Source organism: Perissodus microlepis, chromosome 7 (assembly GCF_051167445.1).
Source record: "Perissodus microlepis isolate ML-2025 ecotype Zambia chromosome 7, ASM5116744v1, whole genome shotgun sequence".
In the NCBI taxonomy this organism is placed as follows: Eukaryota; Metazoa; Chordata; class Actinopteri; order Cichliformes; family Cichlidae; genus Perissodus; species Perissodus microlepis.
This window is the reverse complement of record NC_140467.1, coordinates 17,323,149-17,346,015: the sequence shown is the minus strand read 5'-3', so window position 1 is coordinate 17,346,015 and position 22,867 is coordinate 17,323,149. Positions and strand designations below refer to the sequence as shown.

Genomic DNA, 22,867 nt, shown 5'->3' with positions numbered 1-22,867 from the left:
AAGGGGAGCAGCATTTGATCAGATGCTCGGGATGGACACCTCTGCCTTTCATCTCTCAACTCATCCGCAGTCTCGAATCCTTGTGAGCAGTTTTAATCAGCAGGTCCAAATTACGCAGAGGCTATTTTAGCATCGACAAAGTTCTTTGAGGACAAGGAGAAAGAGATAAAAGATTTTTATGTTTGGTGTTAATGATACAATTTAGATTTGTCACTCCTACACACTCCTGGAGGCTAATGTTCAAGAGCACGATCAAGGAGCGCTGGTGCAGCACACTTACACTATAAAATGATGTTTTATTGAAAGAAAAAAAACCACACTTGGTTACTAAAGTCGCAATCATTTGGCAGCACACGTCTTCCTTCAAAGTCTTGTTCTCATGAAGAGACTTAATCTAAAGAGAATGTGTCTTTTCATCAGTGTTGCTAAATTGTTTGCTTTACCAAAGAAATATTCTACGAGTTTTAGCAACCTTTGCTCAAATATTTCTTCCTGTTGTGAGAAAAGGGAAAAGAAGAAGGATGGGAAGTGAAGAAATCATTTGTTTGAGGAGGGAATGGGTGGATAGTTGAGTGGGGAAGAAAAGATATTTAATTACTGGGTGATAGCAGATACAAGGGAATAAGAGTAGAATAGAAGAGACAAAAAGTTGGAGAATAAAGGAAGGGAATTATAACAGGATATAAAAAATGGAAGGGGCGGGGGGGAAGCAGTGAAGAAGAGGAGGAGGATAGGAGGAGACGCGGGGATGGCCAGTGAGTTCATGAGGAAACCTTGAAGGCAGTGAGAGAGAGCTGAGTGCTGAAGTCATGCTGGCATATTGACTGGGACAGAGAGCAGAACGGGGCCAGACAAACAATTTGTTCCCTCAGACCTCATTTACATTGATGTTGAACTCGAGGAGGGTTGTCAGAGTTTTAGACAACATGACAGATTAGACAGAGAAAAAAGAAGAGCGGCTTGAAAGACGGACTAAACAGCAGATAAACCAGATATCCGACAACCCCAGTCACGCAGGCCGGAAGATAAATATCAAATAAAAACACATTCAGATGATAGGGCCAGCACTAAGTGTTTTATTATTATATACAGAGAGATGGGTTGCATGTGTATGAAAGCGGACCACTCCAGGGTAAATTTTATAACACTGCCAACAGTTATTGGAGCTGCTGATTGTTATAATTTGAAACAGCGAGAGCAACGGTGTGTGTCCCTACAATAGCCTGCATCTTTGAAATCTTCCCTAGGCACCTCCCACCCACCACTAATGAATATCTAAAACCACATTCATTTTTTTCCACCCTCTTGACAGCTCCCGTGATGCATCTCTGACAGCTCCCATGATGCATCACTGCAACGCTCCCTCCTTCCCTCCACAATTTACCCACAAGGCCTCGGGGCCCGCTCAAGCGGCTTGTTTAAGCACAGTGATTATGTATTCATTATTTATTTAGCGTCGGCCTTTCAAAGCACTCTCTCCATCACCTGTAATTAGTGTGTCTTAATTAGGCCTCGCTAATGGCCGGAGTTGTCGTTTAGCTGCGCGCAACCTGCTGCTTCTACCTAAATTACACATCTCGCAGGGATAGGCAACCACTGTACCTGCTGCAATGCAGCGATCTGCACTGGCCACAGAACAGCTAGAGTACATTTAAGTCCAAAACAAATTAAAATGCTTGCTTTTCCTCTGCAGGATAGTATACACTAGATCTGTAAATGATACGTCTTGTGCTCTCCTTTGAGAGAGGAAGAAATAGTCATTATTTTGAAAAACGCATTTGTGGAGCAATGTAAGCATCCTTTTGGTGTTTATATCAGTCTGGCATGAAATCAGTAGGATTTACACTGATTTTCACTGAACACATTGCATTAGGTGAAAAACCTTACTTTAACAGTGAGAATAAAACAAACCTTAAAGCCAGAACAACAGGATTAAAGCTTCTTAAATATTCCACTAATCTAATAGCAATTGTCAATCGATCTGTGGGTTCGTCATCATCACGGGAAATTGCACATTCCACTCTACACATTGCATTTTTTATGTTATTAGTATTAAAGCTCAAATATTTGCCCTTCGGTATGACCTGTTCAATTCATTCAAATTTCCTTTGACTCAAACTTTGAGTCATAGTATTGTAAGAAGCATTTTTATGCAGACATGCATGCATTTCTGTGAAGAAGAACATTTTACTGTGCACCATTTGCTGTCTATCCACCACAGCATGCTAATCTTGAAGTGCTGAAATGCGTGCAGACACATGGCAGTTTTATTAAATACAGTACATGTACATGTACAATACCATGTGATAACTTACACTACATGTAAATGTAAACTCTTTAATCGGCCTTCTCTTTTGGCCTGGATCTACGACCTGCAAATGTCAATCACAAGCTGGGGCACACCGAGCCTCTGGCCGCTTTGACCACTGAACAAGAAAAAATAAAATAAAAATGACTGTGTCCTGTTTGTTATAAAATGAGAGAGCAGCAGTACTTTGTGCAATTTTTAAAGTACTGAAATTACTGTGCTGGCCTTAATGGTTAGTTTGAGGTAATCATAAATTGCTGCACTTATCTTGATGGACATTTTTAATTTTATTTATGTTGAAAGTTGATATTGACAGTTTTCAGTTCTTCAGTGCCTTAACCTTTATAGCAGAAAATGTGGACAATTACAACTTGTGAAGGTTATGTTCCTGTCTGCGATACAGTGAACCAGTCATGTACATGGGTTGACTTTTAATTGTTAATACAAATAAATACTGTTATTGCAGATTCAAAAGTCCCTTCTAGCATGACTTCTGGTATTATAAGCTTCAAATTAGAAGTTTCCAGCACATGTTTATTTTGTGTCTCATTGCTCTTGTTAGCTCACCTATCAAACACATCCATACTCTCAGGCAGACGTTTGGAGATTAAAGGACCTCTCTGTTTTTTTTCCTTCTATTTTTATAACTAAAACAACCGTCCCAAAGCAGTTTGTAGTCTCAGCTGTAGGCCTGCTTTAAAGGGTGGGGGAGACTTGCATGCAGAGCGATTGCATTCTGTATGCTCTTGCAGCTACCGATTGTTCACAAGACTTGTTTCCAATTTGCCGTGATTACTCATCCACTCTCCTACTCAAGTGCTTGCAGATATGGATTTGCTTTTCAGTGTCTGTTTCATCTTCAGGAAGTCAGTGTGTAACTAAGTTTGCCTTAGGTTTCACAGCGATTGATTTATGTGAGTTCACTCTTTCTCTTAATGAAGACTGAGGATCAGTGACAATCACTCAATTACACTTCACTATACATAAAAGAACAGCGATCAGCAATCCATTTCTTACGTTATCGCCTCCGCAAACATTATTATCGACTCTCCGGTCTTTTCTCAGCCTTTATTTTAAACCTGATCTGACATGACAAATTCAGCCTATTTTAAAATCCACTTATATTCCACTGGCATTTGACTTGACAAATGGCAGGGTGAGCTGTTGGTGTGAATAATTCTTCCCTGTGCCAATCAGGATTATCAGGTGGACTTGCAGGGAAATGGAAATCCTTTTGAATTAGGTTACTGTACGGGAGATGTACACGTGGCAGCAGTGACAGGCTTTGCAATGAGTGATGCAAGGCAGCAGAATTGCATCCTAACCCCTAGGGCTATCTGTCAGTCAAAAAAGGGAAGAAAAAAAACAGGGGAGGAAGAATAGTGAAGGAAAGCTGGAAGGGGAAGTCAAAGAATTGCACCTTTTATGCATCAGAATAGCCAGTGAGAATGATGTGAAGTGGTGTTCAGGAGCAGAAACAATGAAAGGTAGACATGAAGAGAAGAGGTAGGCTAAACTCATCTCTAAACTCTGGCTTTTTCTGCTCAGAGGGGGAGAAAACCACAGGGATTAGCAGCGGTGACAATTAGAGCACCTCTATTTTTGCGTTAGATTTGAGACAGGCGGCTGGAGGAAAAAGGTAACACACGGACAGGTGAAGGCAGAGAATGAATATAAAGGGAGGAAGGGTGGTTCGTGGCATAACAAGCCCAGGAGGAGGGCAGAGAAAAGATGGTCCTCTTGTTTCTCACTTTGTCCTCTGAGAGCTGCCTTAATAGAGCCCTTGTTTCCAGGCTGCCACTCAGGATAACGAGTAGAATAACTGCAGTGTCTCTTCAACGATTCCTCCTCCATCTCCTCGTCTTTCTAATTTTTCTTCCTACTCCTCTTTCTGTCCTCCACCTTCTTCCGTTTATCTTTGTTCTCCTCCTCATCCGGCCCATCCTCTTCCCCTGCGTAGGTATTTCTGTGTTGTTTTTCTAGTCTTTCATGCAGTGAGGTAAGTCCATAATAACTGCTGTACCGCTGCCTTGACCTCTCTAGGAGAGAGAAGCATTTTTTTCTTTTTTTATTTATTTGTGATGGTGATGGGGGTTTTTGGACTGGGTTTTATTTTTCCAGTGCAGAGAGGTAAAAAAAAAAAAAAAGCACGACATGATTTAACAAGTAAAAATACAGCCATCCACTTCTGTGATTCAACAAAAGCGAAAGCGTCATGATTCAGTAGAGACGGCGCTCCTCGGCAGCGCCCTTGTCTGACTGTCGCTGTTGATGGTTTAATTACAACGATCCTCCAGATGATAAAAGGGGAGGCAAGACTTTTTTTGTGTGTGCAAGCGTGCCGCATCTCCGCCGCACCTCGCACACCGAACCTTGTCGGATCCAAGGTGCGACAACAATGAGTTGCATTGTCCTAAAACATTGCAGCACTTTAAAGGTTGATTTGACAGAAGGCTGAAAAGCGCTGCACCATAATTGTAGCTGACAAGGTTTGCGAAGATAAAAAGGGGACGAAAGACAAACCTTTTGCTGAAGGTGTAACCCGCAGTTGTTACAACCAGACAGCCGAGCGTTTTAAATACACCTGAATGAAACCGGCTGAAAATAACCCATTAGCATATTTTTAGACTGACTTCGCCCTCGGTGTTTGTTATAAATAGAATCTGACTACTCAGTTGTACTTTGAACTACTTCACACAACCGTATTGGAGAGAAGAGAATCATTCCAACAAATTCAGCATGATTTCTTTTTCATATACTGGCAACACCACCTCACGCAGCTCCTCCCTTTAAAACCTCCCAGCGCTTTTATCGCCCCTGGAATTCACAGGCAACAAAGAGCATTGGATATTTCTCTTCAGGAGTGGGGTGAATTCATATTCATTTTCAAAGATCGGCTGGTTATGCTATTTGCTGCAGACTCGCGATTTAAACAGCGTCCTTTAAAGCCAACATTGCTGTCCTTGGAAGGGGGGGGAATAAGGTGCTCCTTTCTCACCAAACTGATATAATTGGTGAAGTGTGTTTCACTTTTAAAGTCTGCCAGCTTGTAGGAGATGTTTTTTAACCTCACCAATGTGGAAACTTTTTTTTTTTTAATTTTAGAAAACCTGCAGTTCATGCAGACAAATGCGGGTGATTTTTAAATAGATAAAACCCTAATCTGTGGGACATTTGATCAACGATTAATCTGCTGCAGAATTCTATTAAAAGGCTGAGGGCTCATTAGCCAATAGATCTTAATCCCATTACTGCCTGGGCGGTGGAAGGGGAGGGGGGGGCTCAACCATGAGCCCGTCTGCCTGTCGCTCTGTGGGGGATACTGTTGCAGGCAGTCGCAGAGAAGGTCATACACGGCACACTGCCATTTTCATAATGAGAGCAGAGCATCATGCATCATGCACAATCATAAAAAAGCCATCACTGGCTATGCAGACACATTTAATCACGGTGCATGTCTGGACCTAACATATTTAGCCCCACTGCGTAATAACAGGCTTTATTTCCTCTCTCGTGTGGGCCCGGTCCTTAGTTTAATTAAATGCGAGCTAAAATATCAGAGTAATCTTTCTCTCTGTGTGTATTAGGCTCATTGTTGAAACCTGTATTGGATTTGTTCTTGGTTGCTGCTTGCAAGGCCGCTCGTCGTAATGAAAGGGTCGAAGGTTGGCCAGCTGTAGGCAGAAAGACTGAAAGAGAGAAATGAGAATTAAACAGAGTAAAAGAGATTATTAATCCTTTATTTATCCAGGTAAAAAATCTCATTGAGATTAAAAATCTCATTTCCAAGAGAGACCTGGCATCATGGCAACAAAAGTCACATACCACATAGGTATATAACAGATAAAAGCAAAAGAAAAATGCACCCGAGAAGAAAGTCAGAACATGTGATCTAAAGTCTTGTGTTAAACAGAAGAGCTGAAGGAGGCAGCGTCAAGGATATTTCTAAGTGGACCTCTGTGAAAACAAACATCACCTCCATCTATTGACAGCCACCCACAGGTTGTTAGAAGCTGTGCCAAAGGCATTATAGAAACTCCTTTGTCCGAGCAGTTGTAGAAAACTGTGCACGCACTGTGGAATTTATTTGTTTTACTGCATATTTTGATGAGAAGATGAGACTGCAAAGGAGCTTTACGGCCTCTTCAGATACAAGCTAGTAACATCTCTGTCTTCCTACAGTAAACTATTTTTAGCTGCTTCTTTACTTACAAGGGGGTTGCCATGGAAGGTAGCTCCACGTGTTTGATTTGGCAGATTTTCTTTATGCCAGATGCCTTTTCTGACACAACCCAAAGGGATTTGTGTCTCCTCTCAGGATCGAACCGGGGATCTTTCGCGCGCATAAGCCACCATACTGCGGAGCCGCTCCCCGCTGCTGTCTTCCTAGAATAAGCTTGCTATGTTAGATTCATTCATTCCCTGCTATCTTTTATTGATACAGATGTCCTTCTCTGGCTGTGAAACTATGCTTGATCAATAAAGCCTTCGGACCAGATTTAGTGATATGCTAGACATGTTGTTTTATCAATTATGAATCAGTCGGTGTTGAAAATGCCTGCCAGGCAAGAATGCAGCTCAGCACCCTCATTCACTGTAAAAAACTATTTTGAACCAACATGATATGTTGACTAAATCCGAGGTGACTTTTCTTTTTCTTCATTTCTTTTCTTATCTTCTCTCCGTCTCCAGATATTGATGAGTGTGCGGACGGCTTTGTCGAGTGCGACAGTAAATCCACTTGTGTCAACTTGCCCGGCTGGTATCACTGTGAGTGCCGGGATGGGTACCATGACAACGGCCTGTTTTCCGCCAATGGGGAATCATGTATAGGTGAGTAGCCCGCCTTCACATACACAACACAAATATTGGCGATAAAGTTGGTTCAGGTTAATTACGTCTTTATTTAGCACACCATACGACACAGTAAAAAAAAATGAACACATAATTGTGACATTTCACACACTAAAAAAAGAAAATAAGTCGAATAATTCAGATAATTTATAAAAAGTACATAAATATGATCGTGTAAAATTCTGAAAGTCTTAAAAGAAGTTGGTAGAAATTTCACACTTACCAAAACTAGACCTAAAAATTATTATTATTATTTTTTTTTTTAAGAATTGTGTTTATAAGTCTATCCGATTCTAAAAAAAAATGCCAAAAACGTGTCCTGTTGGAATTGACATAACGCTACGCCATAGAGAGAAAACTGGAAGCTGTTTCAGGCAGGAAACATGCATAACATACTTCACTCTCCTCACGTTATATAACAAACAAACAATCCCAGTTATACAGTCCCAATCAAAAGTTTAAAGCCCACCTCCTTAAAAAAAGTAAACCCCCCGAAAACAGAAATCAAAGTTCCAAACATGAACTCATTAATGATTAGCTCCACCGTTATTGCTGATCATTTCAAAAATTCAGTGTGGCATGCTTGATGCAAGTGTTTCCATGAGGTGAGTGGAAACATTTCTCCAAGTGGTGAAGACGGCCGCATGAAGGGCATCAAAATGTCCATTTTTGTAAACTTCCCCAAAGCTTCTCAACTGCATTTAGATCAGGGGAACACACAGGATGGTCCAAAAGCGTGATTGGGAAATCACGCTTTTGGACCTGGAAGAAGTCCCTTGTCCTGTGAACATTGTGTACTGTAGCGTTGTCCTGCTGATAAACCCACTGGTTACCACACAGACGAGGGCCCTCAATCATGAGGGATGCTCTCTGCAACATCTAGACATAGCCAGCGGCTGTTTGACGCCCCTGCACCTCCTGAAGCTCCATTGTTCCACTGAAGGGAAAAGACCATTATGGCGCCCCCTCCACCGTGGCGTGTAAAAAACATCTAAGGTGGGATCTGCTCATCATGCCAGTAACATTGGAAATCAACAGGACCAACAAGGTTACATTTTTCTCATCAGAGAATAAAACTTTCTTCCACCTTTCAACGTCCCATGTTTGGTGCTCTCTTGCAAAGTCCAAACGCTCAGTGCTGTGGCGTTCAAGCAGACGAGGCCTTTGAAGACCTTTTTTGTTTTTGAAGCCCTTCAGTCTCAGATGCCGTCTGATGGTTATGGGGCTGCAGTCGGTGCTAGTAACGGCCTTAATCTGGGTCGAGGATCGTCCAGTGTCTTGATGGACAGCCAATTGGATTCTCTGGCTCAGTGCTGGTGAAATTATTTTTGTTTTCCACTTGACTTTTTTGTTCCATAACCCAGATCAGGGTCATTTAAGAAATTCCAGATAACTGTACTACTGCGTCCCACCTCAGTGTTTTTTTGCCTTTGCCATCAGAACGTCATGACAGTGTGACTACCTGACAGAAAATGACAATGAATCCACATTTTTACACAGATTTGGCCTTTTAAAGGCATGTGGTCTTAAACTTTTCATCAGCTGTAAAACAGCCTGTTTCAGTTAAAGCATTGTTTTCAATAAATTGCATGCTGAAAAAAACATTTTGTCTCTCTCCCATTTCTTCTTGTTGCATTTTGAAGCTTACTTTGAACCTTGTTAAGATCCAACCATGAAAAATATGATTTTTTTTGCCATTTTTCAAGTGGTCTTTTGATCCGGACTGTATAGTTGCATTTCTCATCTGTCTGCTGTTTCAACCCCTCCATCACCCCAGCATCCAACCTGAGTGATCTCAGAGCACAAATGCCCAACTTTACTGTAGCAACTCAGTTTTCAAGTTATTTGACTTAATTAGAGTAAAGCCTGCTCAAGAGGATACGGCACCTACTTTATCAATATTTGACCTTAATTTTTTCAAGTCCTTGCATTAATTGAGGATTAAATTCCAGTTCATACATTTCAGCAATGCAAGAATATGACTGTTTGCATCATTAAGTGCCACAGACCCCTATTAATGGCAACACCCATTCATTTTCCATTGACAGGCTTTTTATGCCTCATTTTTATCACATCATTAAGTCCCTCTCTTTGAGTCCCAGTATCAGGATTGAGGGCTTCAAATTACAAACGCAGACACTGAAAATAGTGCTTCTGAAATCTGAACTTTAAGAAAAAAAAAATCTTAAGTGATCCACTTTGAAAAACTCACTTAACTTTTGAGATGGTTTTTTTTCGGTGTTGTTTTATTTTTGAAACGTTTGTGTGCCTTTATGATTGCATAGATATGTTGTTAGGAGTTGCGTTTTCCTTCCTAAAAATATCACATTTCCTTTTGCAGCCTGTTCATTTTCGGAAACATTCTCTCTGATTCAGCCTGTCAGAAAAAAGTGTCAGCTGTCAAAACGGAAACCCTCAATCTACAGTAACACTGAAGCGTTGCCTGTAACAATAGTGCTAGCGCTGCTCCACTCGTTGACCCAATCTTAGCTGTCAGTTTGAGTTGTGAGAGGAAAAGGAGGGAGAAAAAAGTGCATTAAAACCACTCTAAAAAAAAATAGCCTGTGTGTTCCTCACAAACCAAAGTTATAATTTTGCCAAAAGTGGGTTTCTGGGTTACATTACAGCTGTATACTGCGTGTTCCCAGCAAGATTTGAAAAATGTTCTATTGCTGCACGTTACAATTGCATTTCAAATCCTCTATTCAGCGATTTTCACATACAGAGAGGCAGGGCACTGTTGTCCTGAAAGAGATAAAAACATGGCTGCTCACCGACATATAAGAGTATCAACGTTTACAGGGAAAACTGCTTTTACCTTATCGCCCTGCTATTAAAGCAACATTACTGGTCTTGTAATAAAAAAAAAGAAAAGAAGAAACTGTTATCTGCACAGAGCATATGTATGATGTCATGCTTTTTGTATTCCCTGCAGATATTAATGAATGCAAGACAGGAAGGAACACCTGTGCCAACGACACAGTGTGCTTCAACCTGGAAGGAGGCTATGACTGTCGGTGCCCCCACGGGCACAACTGCACCGGCGACTGTATCCATGACAACAAGGTCAAGCACAGCGGGCAAATCTGGGTGCTGGACAGCGATAGGTGCTCGGTGTGCTCCTGCCAGGTAATGAACAGGCTGAGACATACGCAGAGAATACAGAGACAAGGAAAGCTGAGAGGAAAAGCAAAGAAACAAACAAACCAAGAACAGAGTAACAAAGCAGAGGTAAATGGATCCGCTGAAACAGAAAGAGGCAGACAAGTGAAAAGACGAGGAACGTGTCCACGGCTGTATATAGCTGAGTAATGATTTCCCCTGTCTCTCTGACGCGTGCACGCTTTTACAGTATGTGCGTTCAGCTGATCCAGGCGTGAAACGTTTTCAGCGCTGTTATTTTTCACTCTGCTTTCCAAGTGTTTAAACCAGAAATACAATAATATAACAAAGCAAATGTAAACCTGGTTTTCTTTCGGAATGATGTTGTTCCCCACAGGACCAATCACCAATTGTTTTATCCTGTAGTCAGAGTGCTTCTCTTTAAACAAGCAGTGACATTTTATTAAAACAACAACTAAAGCACAGCAGTGCAACAAATGATTCTTTCCCTTTTTAATTTTTAATTAGACATGACATGTGATAATTGATGTAGGACAAATGGGAGACCACCTTTGGGCACTGTCACACCCCATCAACAGCAAACATTTGCACCCAGCTTTGGCAACTTTGAAGTGCGAATTAGCTCCTGAGTGACCTTTCGAAATTCAAAAAGTCTAAAAATGTAAAATCGTCTTAGCAAATTGCATTTCATTTACTGCCTCTGTGGAAATTGGAAATTGTAGCATTCACCCAGTCATGGTAAACAGATGGCAAGAAGTGCAACTACAGATTTTCATCATGCTACAGTGATTGCTGTTGGTTTCTTAGCAGCTAAAGAAAGAGGTACAACTCTCAAAAAGCTGTTGGAGATTAAAACAGAGATAGAAAGGCTCAAAATTGACCGTAATATGCATTGTATTTATTATTTTTCCCAGTTTTTGCTATTTTCTTAATGACAGAACAGTTTTAAATCTTTGCAGTATTGTGCAGAAATAGCTTGATTCTTTATTAATGATTGGCTTTTACATATAACAAGCCACAGGTGAGGATATTTCAGTTTGGCCTTCTTTGTAAAGAGATCATTAAAAGTCACCAACACTGACTGTAACCAGTGGCTAAGGGCAGTAAAGCAAATGTATTTCAGTAATAACCAGAAGGCTCCTGGTTCCAGTCTCACATCTCCTTTTTCTTTTTTTTAGTCTTTTGGCCTGCCAGCTTCCTAAATGACTCTTCCCTTAATATTAATTTAATAATGTGTGTTCAGCTAAACATTTATTACCGGCAGAAGATCAGACAATTTACCACACGTGTAACTTTCAGTCTTTATTACCTCTGTCTGGGAGGTTATGTTTTTGGTAGCGATTGCATGCATGGCATTCTGTCCGTTAACACGATAGCTTGAAAAGATTTGAATGAATTCTGATCAAACTTACATCCACCAAGGTCTCCAAGGTCAATGTAATGATTTCAAAAAGCTATTTTAGAAATTATACTTACAATTTTACATTTGACCCCCAACCTCTCCTTCCTCTCCTAAAGGTCAAAACAATAATAATACTTTTTAGTGCTATTTATTAGAACTATGTTTGTTCCTGCCGTTGTTTGTATTGAGAACATATAGGCATATAGGGAATGATATATGGGGATTGTAAATATCATGTTAGTTTGAACCTCTGGCCACTTCTTTAAGGTCAAATAAAGCCAACCTTCATAAAATGTCCCATATCTTATTATATTATATAATAAGTTTATTCATGCTCAGTTATTTACAAATGAATCATCCATTCATCAATTATTTTCCGCTTGTCCAATTTAGGATCGTGAGGAGGCTGGAGCCTGTTCCAGCTTCCATAGGGTGAGGGGTAGGGTATACTCTAAACAGGTCGCCTCCTACATAACGTTTATATACAAAATACAATACTCTTCCCTTAAAAGTAAATACAGCTCAGATAGGGAGTTGTCTTGGCGTAGGTTTGTGCTCTCTGAGTGCTTTTCGTTTTAGATATGCAGTCTGCTAGGCTAATTCTCTAGCTAGTAATGTAGCAATAACGGTAACTGAAAATGCATGAAAATGTGAATGAATTTTGATCTGATGCTTTTTGCATGACTAGAGTCCTAAAATCAGGATGTATGGATGGGTGGAGATGATGCAGTAGTGGTGAGCAACTTAATTAAAGCGCATGAGCTACTCTCTCTATATAGTCCTTTTTAAAGGTCTATCAGAGTGATCGGGGCTCTTGATGTACTTGTTTTGATTGATTCCTGACATCAAAGTGACAAGGCACCTGGGAACAGTTGGTCCAGAAAACTCATTCCATCATCTTAAACACACTTTTTTCCTCCATGATTATCAGGTCACAGAGCAGTCATACTTTGCATTTCAGCATTTCACTCAACCTAATGCCAAGTGTCTGGCGGTAGTGGAAGGTGATTATAGTGGATTAGTGTCGGTAGTGAATGATCAAGCAGCAAATTATTCATTTGATTACAAAGGTCCAGGGCAGAAATGGCTCCCTAATTAAATGAGTCATATTAATTGATTTGAGAGATTGAAGAGCTGCCTGTCAAAATTAGTCGTATTGAGCAGTTCAGTGAGCAGAGGAGTAAACATGTTATTGTTTTGGAAGTGGGTGGACACAGCTGGATATTACATGGAGAGCTGCGATTAACTGAAGAGGGGAAACCAAAGTCAAACCCCAGAGAAAAGACAAAGAGCGTCCAGCCCGAGGTCAAGCAGTACACAAATAGTTCATTGTTTTGCTCTGATTGCAGTGCTGACGGGTGGAGTGTAACCCATCGATGCATCTGCACCAATTTCAAAAACATGTTCAGAAAAAAATATCAAAATACCAGGTTAACTGGCAACATTGAATGCATTCCTGATAATTCTTTACAAAAAATGTAAAGGAATGAAAGGCAGACTTTATTGTCAGTTTTGTTACAAAAAAAAATCATACTCATACTCTTTGAAATCAATTTTCAATCCATTCTATTAACTCCTTCTTCAGCTCAGGGCTGGGCGCTCAAGCCTATCCGAGCTGTCGTCGTGCAAAATGTAGGGGACCTTTAAAATACTCAAATTTAATTTTGTGCTCTATAGTTAATTCAGACTTCCTATTTTTACAATCGTCTGTATCCATCCTGAGCTGGGAAATATGTAACCGTATGAATATCCACAGAAAAATATCCAAATATTAGAATTAAACAGTAACAAGAAGGCAAAACGGTGATTAAAATGGAATTGGATGGAAAATTTGCACACTGTTATGAATGGGTGCTGTTGGGCTCAGGATACTAAACATGCGTTTGAAACACTGTGATTAATGCACATATAAAGATTCTGTGGAGTGTCGGCCCTGCCTTATATTGATCAGAAACAATCAAAAGAAGTACCTGTTCCTTTCACCATCTTCTGGCTACTGCAGGGTCGTTCAGATTATTTTCATTATCAATTATCATGCAATTCTTTTTTTTTCTCTCTCAACCAATTCATAGTTAATTCTTAAAATCTTAGAAAATCCTAAAAAGATTAAAACTCCTACCACGCTTTCTCAAAGCCGCCGATTATTTCCTGTACTCTGATGAGTTTGGAAGGAGTCTGAAAACACTGAAATGCCCAAAGCACCACGCTGATGAATAGAAACTATGCATCAGTACGCATAGAGTACACACTTTAATCTGGCGTGTCATAAATTGCTGCTTCAGAACAGTTTTCTTGGCATGAGCTAGACTGCCTTCATTACATTATTAATCATCAACATGTATGTTTAATGATCCCATCAAAGCAGAGGCCTTTGTCTGTGCGTGCAGCTGTTTTGGCCCGTGCGTCATCCTGTGCTCAGTGCTCAGTTGTGCTCCCCACGCAGGCCGGCCAAGTGATGTGCCGCAGGATGGTGTGCGACTGCGACAATCCCAACGCCGACCTGTTCTGCTGCCCCGAGTGCGACCCTCGACTTAGCAGCCAGTGTCTGCATCAAAACGGCCTGCTCACCTACGGCAGCGGGGACACGTGGGTGGAGAACTGCCAGCAGTGTCAGTGCCTGGTGAGTAAAGGGCGCTTGTACCAACCCCGTCCTGCACGTTGATAATATTTCAAAGAGCGCAGGTATTTAACGCTTTCGTGCGGTGTCGTTTAAGGTGATAGCGAAGACAACATAGGCATTCGTTGCCATGCCGCAGTGCCCACACGAGAGATGTAACAAATACTCCAGTCTCCATGGAAATGCTCATGAATGAGAGATGTGCTCTGCGAAAAAAGTCAAGGAAAGATGTTTTGTGGCAAGAGGGGGGGAGTGATTAAGAGGTGAATAGGGAGGTTGCAGAGAGGAGAAAATGAAGATTTCTTTCTTCTGCACAAGTGGAAAACCAAAGCAAGTGATTACTGAAATTTTAAAGAATTCAAAGAACTGTACGGGCTGCTGTCTGCTGTGCTGGAATTACACGTTTTACTGGAGAAGACATTCAAGGTTAGGGGAACAGTGTCGCCTATGAGGTGGGAGGGTGAAACAGGGAGTGTTATTCCTGTGCTTTGAGGAGGTTCTGCAGCGTGTATGTCTGAGGTGCTAGTCTCGAGTGTCCTCTATATCTAATCCCATTTCCCATTCGAAACAAAACAGCATTTCGTTCACTACACAGATCTTTCTCAGTTAGACGTATGCGCCGCTTTCTTTGTGTTCACATCTTCTGCTGCGTTGACCTTTTCAAGGTTTTAACAGTGTTTATGTTGAAGCAACAGGGAGGCGTTTTGCGTTTCCCAACAAACCTGACAAAAACAATAAATCTTCCCACCTGTGTTGCCCCTCTTACCATATTTCCATATGCATATCACATGCAAATTGAACGCTTTAGATTCTACCCCACTGTCTTCTCCTAACCCCACCCCCTCCTCCAACATGCTGTAACACTCACCCACACCAGTGTCAGTTCCTCTGTTGAATGACTCACAAACTGTCTTCGCTTTGGATCTCAGAGCAGCACTTTACAACTCTTACTTTTCTATTTATTTCATCCTCTTTTTGTTGCCTTTAAAGATCAGCCGTACTTGCAGCTAAGATACCATAAGTTGGCTCCACTCTGACAGATTTATGGTCTGAGTAGCAATAGCAATGTCATTTCCTCTCGCACCCCTCCCTCCCTCTATTGTAATGCCGTCCTGATGCCTGGACCTGAGAGCTGCTTTTTTGGATTTCTTACAGCGAGCCATTATAGAAGAGCTTGAAAATCACCGCTCAGCAGAGGGGCAGCGGGGAAGCGCAGTTGGCTGAAAATGGGTTTGCTTCAGCGTCGCTCTCGCTGAAACAGTACTCAGTGTAGGCACTCGTGTTGACACGAGCAGACACGAGCACATTTGAGATTGCAGGCACGCCTGTAACAACACACACACGCACACACACACACACACACACACACACACACAATGTAAACATAGTATACGTGTGCTTGAAAATCTGCACACATCCTACATATGTCCACATGTACACACAGATAGACATAAAACATGCTCAGTTTAAGATGCACAGAGGCGCACGCAGAGCAAAGGGCCACCAGCACACGCAGTACAAAGAGCAGCACTTGAAAGGGAGAAGGCTGCTCCCGCGATACCGTACTGGGGCTCCAGTAGCGTGACAGGGACGTGAAATGAACCTTGAATGCTGCTACACTTAGCAGAGGCATGGCTGTCCAGACTCAGCGGGGGCCTTAAAATACACAGTGACAGCAGGGAGATGGGCAAAACATTCTCTCAAGTCCAAGATGTGAATCCTTTTGTATGAACCGTGCAATCATTTGAAATCAAGAGTGTGGCCTTTGCAGACCGCGCACACACGGCCACTTGCAATTTGCCATCTTGTTAAATCACCAAAATATCAAAGAAACCATTGATTTTCACAACCATACATGTAGATAGTAGCTTAATTTTTGAGAATAAAAATGGCATAATTATTGCAGGCTAATTCCCAAGCAAAGATAAATGTCACCAGTTCTAATTTCCCAGAGGCATTTTGTAACATTCAGTCTTAAAAACAGCAAATCTTTGCATCTAGAGATTAAATAGCAGTGAGATATCGTGAATGGAGACATATTAAAAAATGATTTCATCTGAAGTATCACAAAGATATCAAAGTCCAGCGTCAGTTGTTTGCAAAAAGCTGTGCCCGACATCAGCCTCTCCTGTATGATAACAGACCACATCTGCATAAACAGACAAAGATGACATCGTCCCCTATCACAGTGTGGAACAGATACCTGAGGCTACACTCAATCCCTCCCTCTGGCAGCGAGCAGAAAGTGCCACTCGGGGGGATTTCCCACTTCGAATGTTTACACACAGCACAGAAGCAGGGAGTGGGCATTAGCTCTGTGTGAGAGCGCGCTTTATAGCCAGCCTAATTTACTACAACATTTTTGAAATGCTGAGTCAGATGATTTTGAGAGATATTGAATATCCCCGGTGGGACACTTGCATCAAACCTCACCATGCGTGCGCACCCCTTTTATATCTGCTGGTGTGCTTAAACATAAACAGTCTGAACTCATATTTCATTTCAATAAGGCGCGCGGCAGATATGCGCATGTATGACAGCACGAGCAGAAGTGGGTCAGGACAGAATGATGTAGAGTACAGTTCGGTTAAGAGTTGCAAGGATGGACAAAATATATGACCCGTTTTCTCAGGCCAGTGAAAACGGCAGCGGGAAAAATCCAAGAAGGCTTTCTGCGCCAAAAGTTTGCTGTAAGATTAATAGGAGAACAACGAGACTAGTACAAGTCAATTAGAAAGGTGGAACATTTACCTCCACAGTCTGGAAAAACTGCTGACGCTGTCGGAAGACTGTGCCGCTCATCTTTATTTTTCTAGCTTCCTTACAAGTCGAGATGGTCCCTCTAGCATACAAATACACTACGTCAGGAGAAATGTGCATTTGAGTGAATAACTTGTTTAGACACAGGAAATGCAAAGTGCATTTGCAGTGATTATTTTTCTTTTTCTCTCTCTCTGCTCGGCTGTCCTTTTCAAATTCCATCTCCACCTTCGCAGCAGGGGCAGGTGGATTGCTGGCCTCTGCCGTGCCCGCCTGTGGACTGCGAGTTTACTGTGGTGCCCGAGGGCGAGTGCTGTCCCCGCTGTGTCACCGACCCCTGCCAGGCCGACACCATCCGCAACGACATCACCAAGACATGTACGGACGAGCACAACATCTCACGCTTCAGCGGCTCCTCCTGGATTAAACATGGCACAGAGTGCACTCTGTGCCAGTGCAAGGTAAGCTGCTAGTCCTGCCGGCAGCATGGAAACAGCAAATTACAGTTTCTCTAGTTCGTGGCAGGCAAGACACAAAAGAAAAATGGCTTGAAAAGTGAGAACCCTTTGTGCTTTTTCAGGGGGCAAAAACAGAGTACTAGTATTTGCAACAGAAAGGCAATTTGTGCATCTTTAACACCTCACAGAAGTTGAATTTACCAGTTGTTGTAAAAGGGCAGTTATTGGGAGCTATTTAGTTAAACCAAGATGCACACAGTAATTGCTTTGGAAAAAAAATGAATCTAATATTCATTCTAAGAACAAGACGGCTGCTGTATCAATTCAAATAAATAAGATATGATGTTCTGTTCTGCAATTATTCCCTTTCTAATTTTGAGTTTGTTAGATCATAGATTACATGTTTTATTTATATTTATTAACAAGAATGCAGTTTTCTGTGAAGCAGAACTTTGATACTTTCGGGAAATGTGCTTTTTTTTTTTTCTTGTTTAGGATTAGATGAGAATGTCTTACTCGGATGCACTGCACTGTATTTCTGCTAAATATGAAGCTGCAGTCAGTTAGATTAAAGCTAGAAACAGGCTCTGTCGAGTGGTAATAAACCTACCAGCTCCTTTAAAGGTCACTAATTAACATTTTTAATTAGTTGTTAATTAGGGTGTAAAAATAAGTTATAGGTTTACAATGTAACGTGCTGGCCTGCTTCTTGGTTCAGAGCGGCAACTTGCTGTAAATCCACTGGTTGCCTCGCAACCTCTCAGAGTGATGACAAGACTCCTGTTTCAGGTCTGTAACCGGAGAAAGCTGCTCTTCGTGAGTTTTTATTTTGCAGCGCTGAGCAGTCACGGAGAGAGTAAACTATGCAGGCAATATCCTCTTCATTACCAAATGTGAGCGTAAATTGTTTGCCTGAGCTTTAGGACTTAATCCACCAAGGCTGACTCCCTCACTTGAAATTCTACTGTTAAATATTCTCGTCGCGCGTGCCTGCAATGATGTCCGCATCTCAGACAGAAAATAACAGCTATTCTCTGAGGACTTTCAATAAACATCATCATTTTTGGAATCTCTACCATCCATTCATCTATCCAGCCATTTTCTATGCGAGTCAGGGTCGCAGGGGAGGGGAGGCATCTTTAGGTTATGCATCTTTTTTTGGGGGGGGGGGCAAATTTTATTTAAGAACGCAGTTTTTAAATTCACCTACAAACAGTCCTTGGAGTAGCAGCTTTAAAATGCAAGCCTAAAATTAAAAACCTTGGCCTCTTGGATACTTGAAATGCAGCATCCTCACCCTCATCACCAGGCCAGCTAGAGATTTTCGACATTGCTTTGTGGAAATATCAAAAGTGTAAATTTGAAAGTAATTATAAAGAGTCAGTTTTCAACAGATTCAACAGAAATGAAGCACAGCAATTTTTCATCCTTTTAGTTTTAGCATTAACACTCAGCCTCTTCACTGTGCATGAGTTTTATTTTTTATAACAAATGCAGCATAGTCCCAACTACAGGGACCTCCGGGGTACACACATCGTAGAAGGGGTTAAACCAAAGTGACTCTGTGACCATTCACATTTCTCAGTGAGAAATCGCCACCTTGTATCAGTTAGCGCCCAGACAAACTCTAAATGCCAAACCGAGTCTGTGTGCCGCAGCACTGCTGTTACCCAAAAATATTATCTGGTTGAAAAAACGAGCTGCCCTGAGGTTAAATTGTAACAAACTTGTGCCTCTCTTCTTTCTCTTTCTTTGTGTTTCCAGAATGGACACATCTGTTGCTCAGTGGATCCCATGTGCCTTTAGTCCTGGCAGATCTGAAGGCACCTGTACAGTGTTCTCCATGTAAAAAAATACAAAAAAAATACATAAAAAATAACACCATCCCTGTGTCTCTTCACTGTCCTCCTCACAGACGTGGGTCACATAGTGTTTGCGTTGTAAGGATTTGTTTTGGCCTGCTGAATCAGATGGGTGGAAGTTCAGAATAACACACCCAGTGTCACATTGTCAAATACAGACAATTGTAAAAAAAAATGTAACCTTTCAGGTATTTTTCTTTCCCTTCGGATTAGCCACAGTTGATTGTATGTTCTGTACAGTAAACTCCACCCATCTGGTGCTAAGCTTTAACTCGTAGAGCAAATACTCTATGACCGGCGCCTGCTTCCTCAACTCCTTTATACCAAATGCAAATGTATATCATACCAAACAGATGATGGACTACGGTTTCCTGAAACCCACCACTTTGTTATGTCTCACCACTTAGAGTGAACCTTTAAGGATCACCATTCCCCACTCCCAATCATTGCTACATGAAACTGTAAAATATTACTATTACTGGCATGACTCTGCTTGATGTCCAAATATTTTTTGATTTCTAAATTCTCGATGATGATGATGATGATGATGATACATTAGCTAGAGCAAAGGCAGTTAGCATAAGGTTCCGTTGCCACATTTGAGTCGTCTAAATTATGTGGTGCTTTGCAGCATTTTGTTCCATTTCTCTTTTTTGTAATTTTTTTTTCCAGCTTGTTATTGTGTAATAGTGAAATAAAGTATTTCCATTTACATTAATTGCTTGTCTCTTTCTTATGTAAACAATTTGGATTTATCACGATTTAACAGATATGAGATTTTATTGGCCATACAGTGGCTTCACTTAGATTTTTAGGTTTCTGGGTTCACTGTTAGTTTGTAAAACACAAACATGCATTACAAAATGTTTGCGATCATTCCAACAAAGAAGAAAATCTGATTAACTTTAGGTAGCAGACGCGTTTGTCTGTACTCATCCTCCAGCATGACTGCACCGATGAATGTATAGCGTGGAAACAAATGGAGAAGGGATTGTAGCCATGTGTTGTAGCGCCTGAGCAGATTATATCATCTTACAGTCTGCATACATAAAACTGGATTTATTAGATCCATGTGGCACAGCATGACATGCAGTAAACTTTGCTGAAGTCTCAGAGTGTAAGACACTGTGACTGTTCAGAGGAGAAGACCCCTAAAAAGGAAATCAGGCAGATTAAAGTCTTAAATCCATTTTCTAATAATTTCTAGGAGATTGAAAATATGCAAACAAAGGTGTGGACAAAAAGTTAAAAACCTCACCTCTTTCTCATTGCACATCCCCTCTTTTCCTCTCCTTCGATTCTAGTCACTCCAATCAGAGATGTGAGCTGAGCCATTGAGTATTTAACATGATGTAGTATTGCTCCAGAGCCTTATTTTAAAGCAATCTCAAGCCCAACTACACCTGTGTTTTGTGAAGTCAGAGGTAACACTGTTTGCATTTTTTTAAATATTCATGGCTCTTTTAATTAAAGTTACAACATGCAATGTGGCAAGATATCACACCCTCTGTCTCACACACATACAAATACTGGAAAAAAAAAAAACCAAACCCTGAATCACACGCCTCACAATCATCTTAAAAACCGAAACAATACAAATCACTGCTTGTTTGAAGAATCGCCCACCACGGTTTGTGTATTCTGGCTGTGTGCCACGCCTCTTTTATATGCTGATGTACAGGATACACCTGCGCATCCTCAATCATAGCTCCTCTGCAAGCCCGCCTTCTCCTGTCTGATCCATTTTAGCAATTCAGAAATCCTTCAACATGGGATACTGAGATTGATTTCCGGGTCCCAGGCAGGAGGACGTAAAAAGAGGAGATGAGGAACCCTACACATAAGAAAAACAGAGGAAACAAAGGAACAAAACCCACAAGCAGAGTGAAAACAAAAAAATGTCCGGACAGCTTGAGATTGTGAAGTCGATCGGACAAAGAGCAAAAGGGCAGTGGAGGACTTTATAGACTATGTCAACTGGCAGACTGGCTACAGGTGAGGCAAGAAATGGCTGTGGAAACTAAACATACAGGAAGTGACTTGAACATGAAACAAACACTATTTATGTAGTTACATTTTACAGACAGATTACCCAGTTTATAAAATATGACGCGTCATTAGTCGATTCAGCTAGCCATGTGTACATAAAACACTTAAAACGAATTTCCCTTCCACGGGTTGCAGCAGTAAAACATTTTAATGTGAATGCATCGGTCATATTATTGCAGTCACACATTAAAAATGAAATAAACACTGATAGATTGACTGATTATGAATGCTGGTGTATATTTGATGCCTTGCACATAAAAGATGGTTTGTAAACGTGCCCTTTTAGAACCACCGCCAGGCTTGTGTTAAGATTAGATATAAAAATGATCTGCTTTGAATAATATCTTTTTCCATTAAAAAAAATCCAATGCCTTTTTACTACTCCTAGTTCTGTGAAAAATTAACAAGTGGACACAAAATGCGTCCTACCACACTCAACAACCTTGTTCTCAGTGTTTGTGCCATGCAAGCTTGGCTTTAAGTTTAAGCTGCTCGTGATTCACTTCCAAACTAGCTGTGACGGTACACACCTTACACTCAGGTTGGGGGAACTTTACGCTTTTGGCTGATGAATTGGAATTAGTGTCACGCTGTGAACGTACATTATTCTGCACAGTGAAGCTCAAACAATTAAGAGAACAAACACTGATCAAAACTAATTTGTTCTGAGGAAAGTTAGAGATTTTGTCCCCCGCAGATATTGTACACTGGATAAGTAAATTTGTGTGATTTATAGATCTAACAGCGTTCTATCAGTGATTGGATTTTATACAAAGCCCCGTGTGGTAGATACACTTTCATGTCTGCATATTTGGATGCAGAGCGACGACTGCCGCAATTGTAGCACACGGATTCCTCTCTCCTCCCGACTTTGTCCTGTGCCTTTGGAGATGGTAGTAATACTTGTATCGCAGAAGAGCACTTAAAGCTCCTAATATAATTATCTATCCCTTCACAGCCACAGACAAATGAGTTCAGCCCGGAGATGGCTTTATTTCCCTGTGGAACAGTCTCTCTCCACGAACTGATTCTACCTCGCAGCTGCTTACATTAACAAACACGTAACGTAATGGGGGCCCATTTATATTCCAACACACACTCTGCTCACTTGAGCCTTTTTTTTTGTTTCTGCATCGCTCTCGCTCCAAAAACTTTTTTTAACTCAGGTTATCATGACTCCAAACTCATCCCTGAGTTGAATGATAGGGCAGTGGACAGTGTGCAGTGGACAGTTCACAGCGGCTGCTCGTTGGTTGGCAAGGGCACCATCTGGCCTGCTTTGGTCCAGTGGCTTCTAGCTGGTGGTGGCATGAAGCCAGTGGGCACCTGAGTAGTGGTGGCACAGCAGGGCAGACTGGTCCTCCAGCTGGCTCCTAAATGTCCAATTTTCCATGGCAGTGCTGAACCCTCTGCAACAGATGCCTGTACCCACGG

The 22,867-nt window shown here is 41.4% G+C and overlaps 1 protein-coding gene across 1 annotated transcript in view; it reads left to right on the top strand.

The window, feature by feature from the left end:
- Positions 1–20,102, top strand: part of nell2a (neural EGFL like 2a) — an 83,405-nt gene extending 63,303 nt beyond the window's left edge. Inside the window, exons 16-20 of the mRNA XM_084933902.1 lie at positions 7,001–7,141; positions 10,098–10,291; positions 14,131–14,307; positions 17,301–17,525; positions 19,287–20,102. Of these exons, the coding sequence (XP_084790028.1) occupies positions 7,001–7,141; positions 10,098–10,291; positions 14,131–14,307; positions 17,301–17,525; positions 19,287–19,328 (779 nt within the window). The 3' untranslated portion in view covers positions 19,329–20,102. The remainder of the gene's footprint in view (positions 1–7,000; positions 7,142–10,097; positions 10,292–14,130; positions 14,308–17,300; positions 17,526–19,286) is intronic.
- Positions 20,103–22,867: the final 2,765 nt, after the last annotated feature.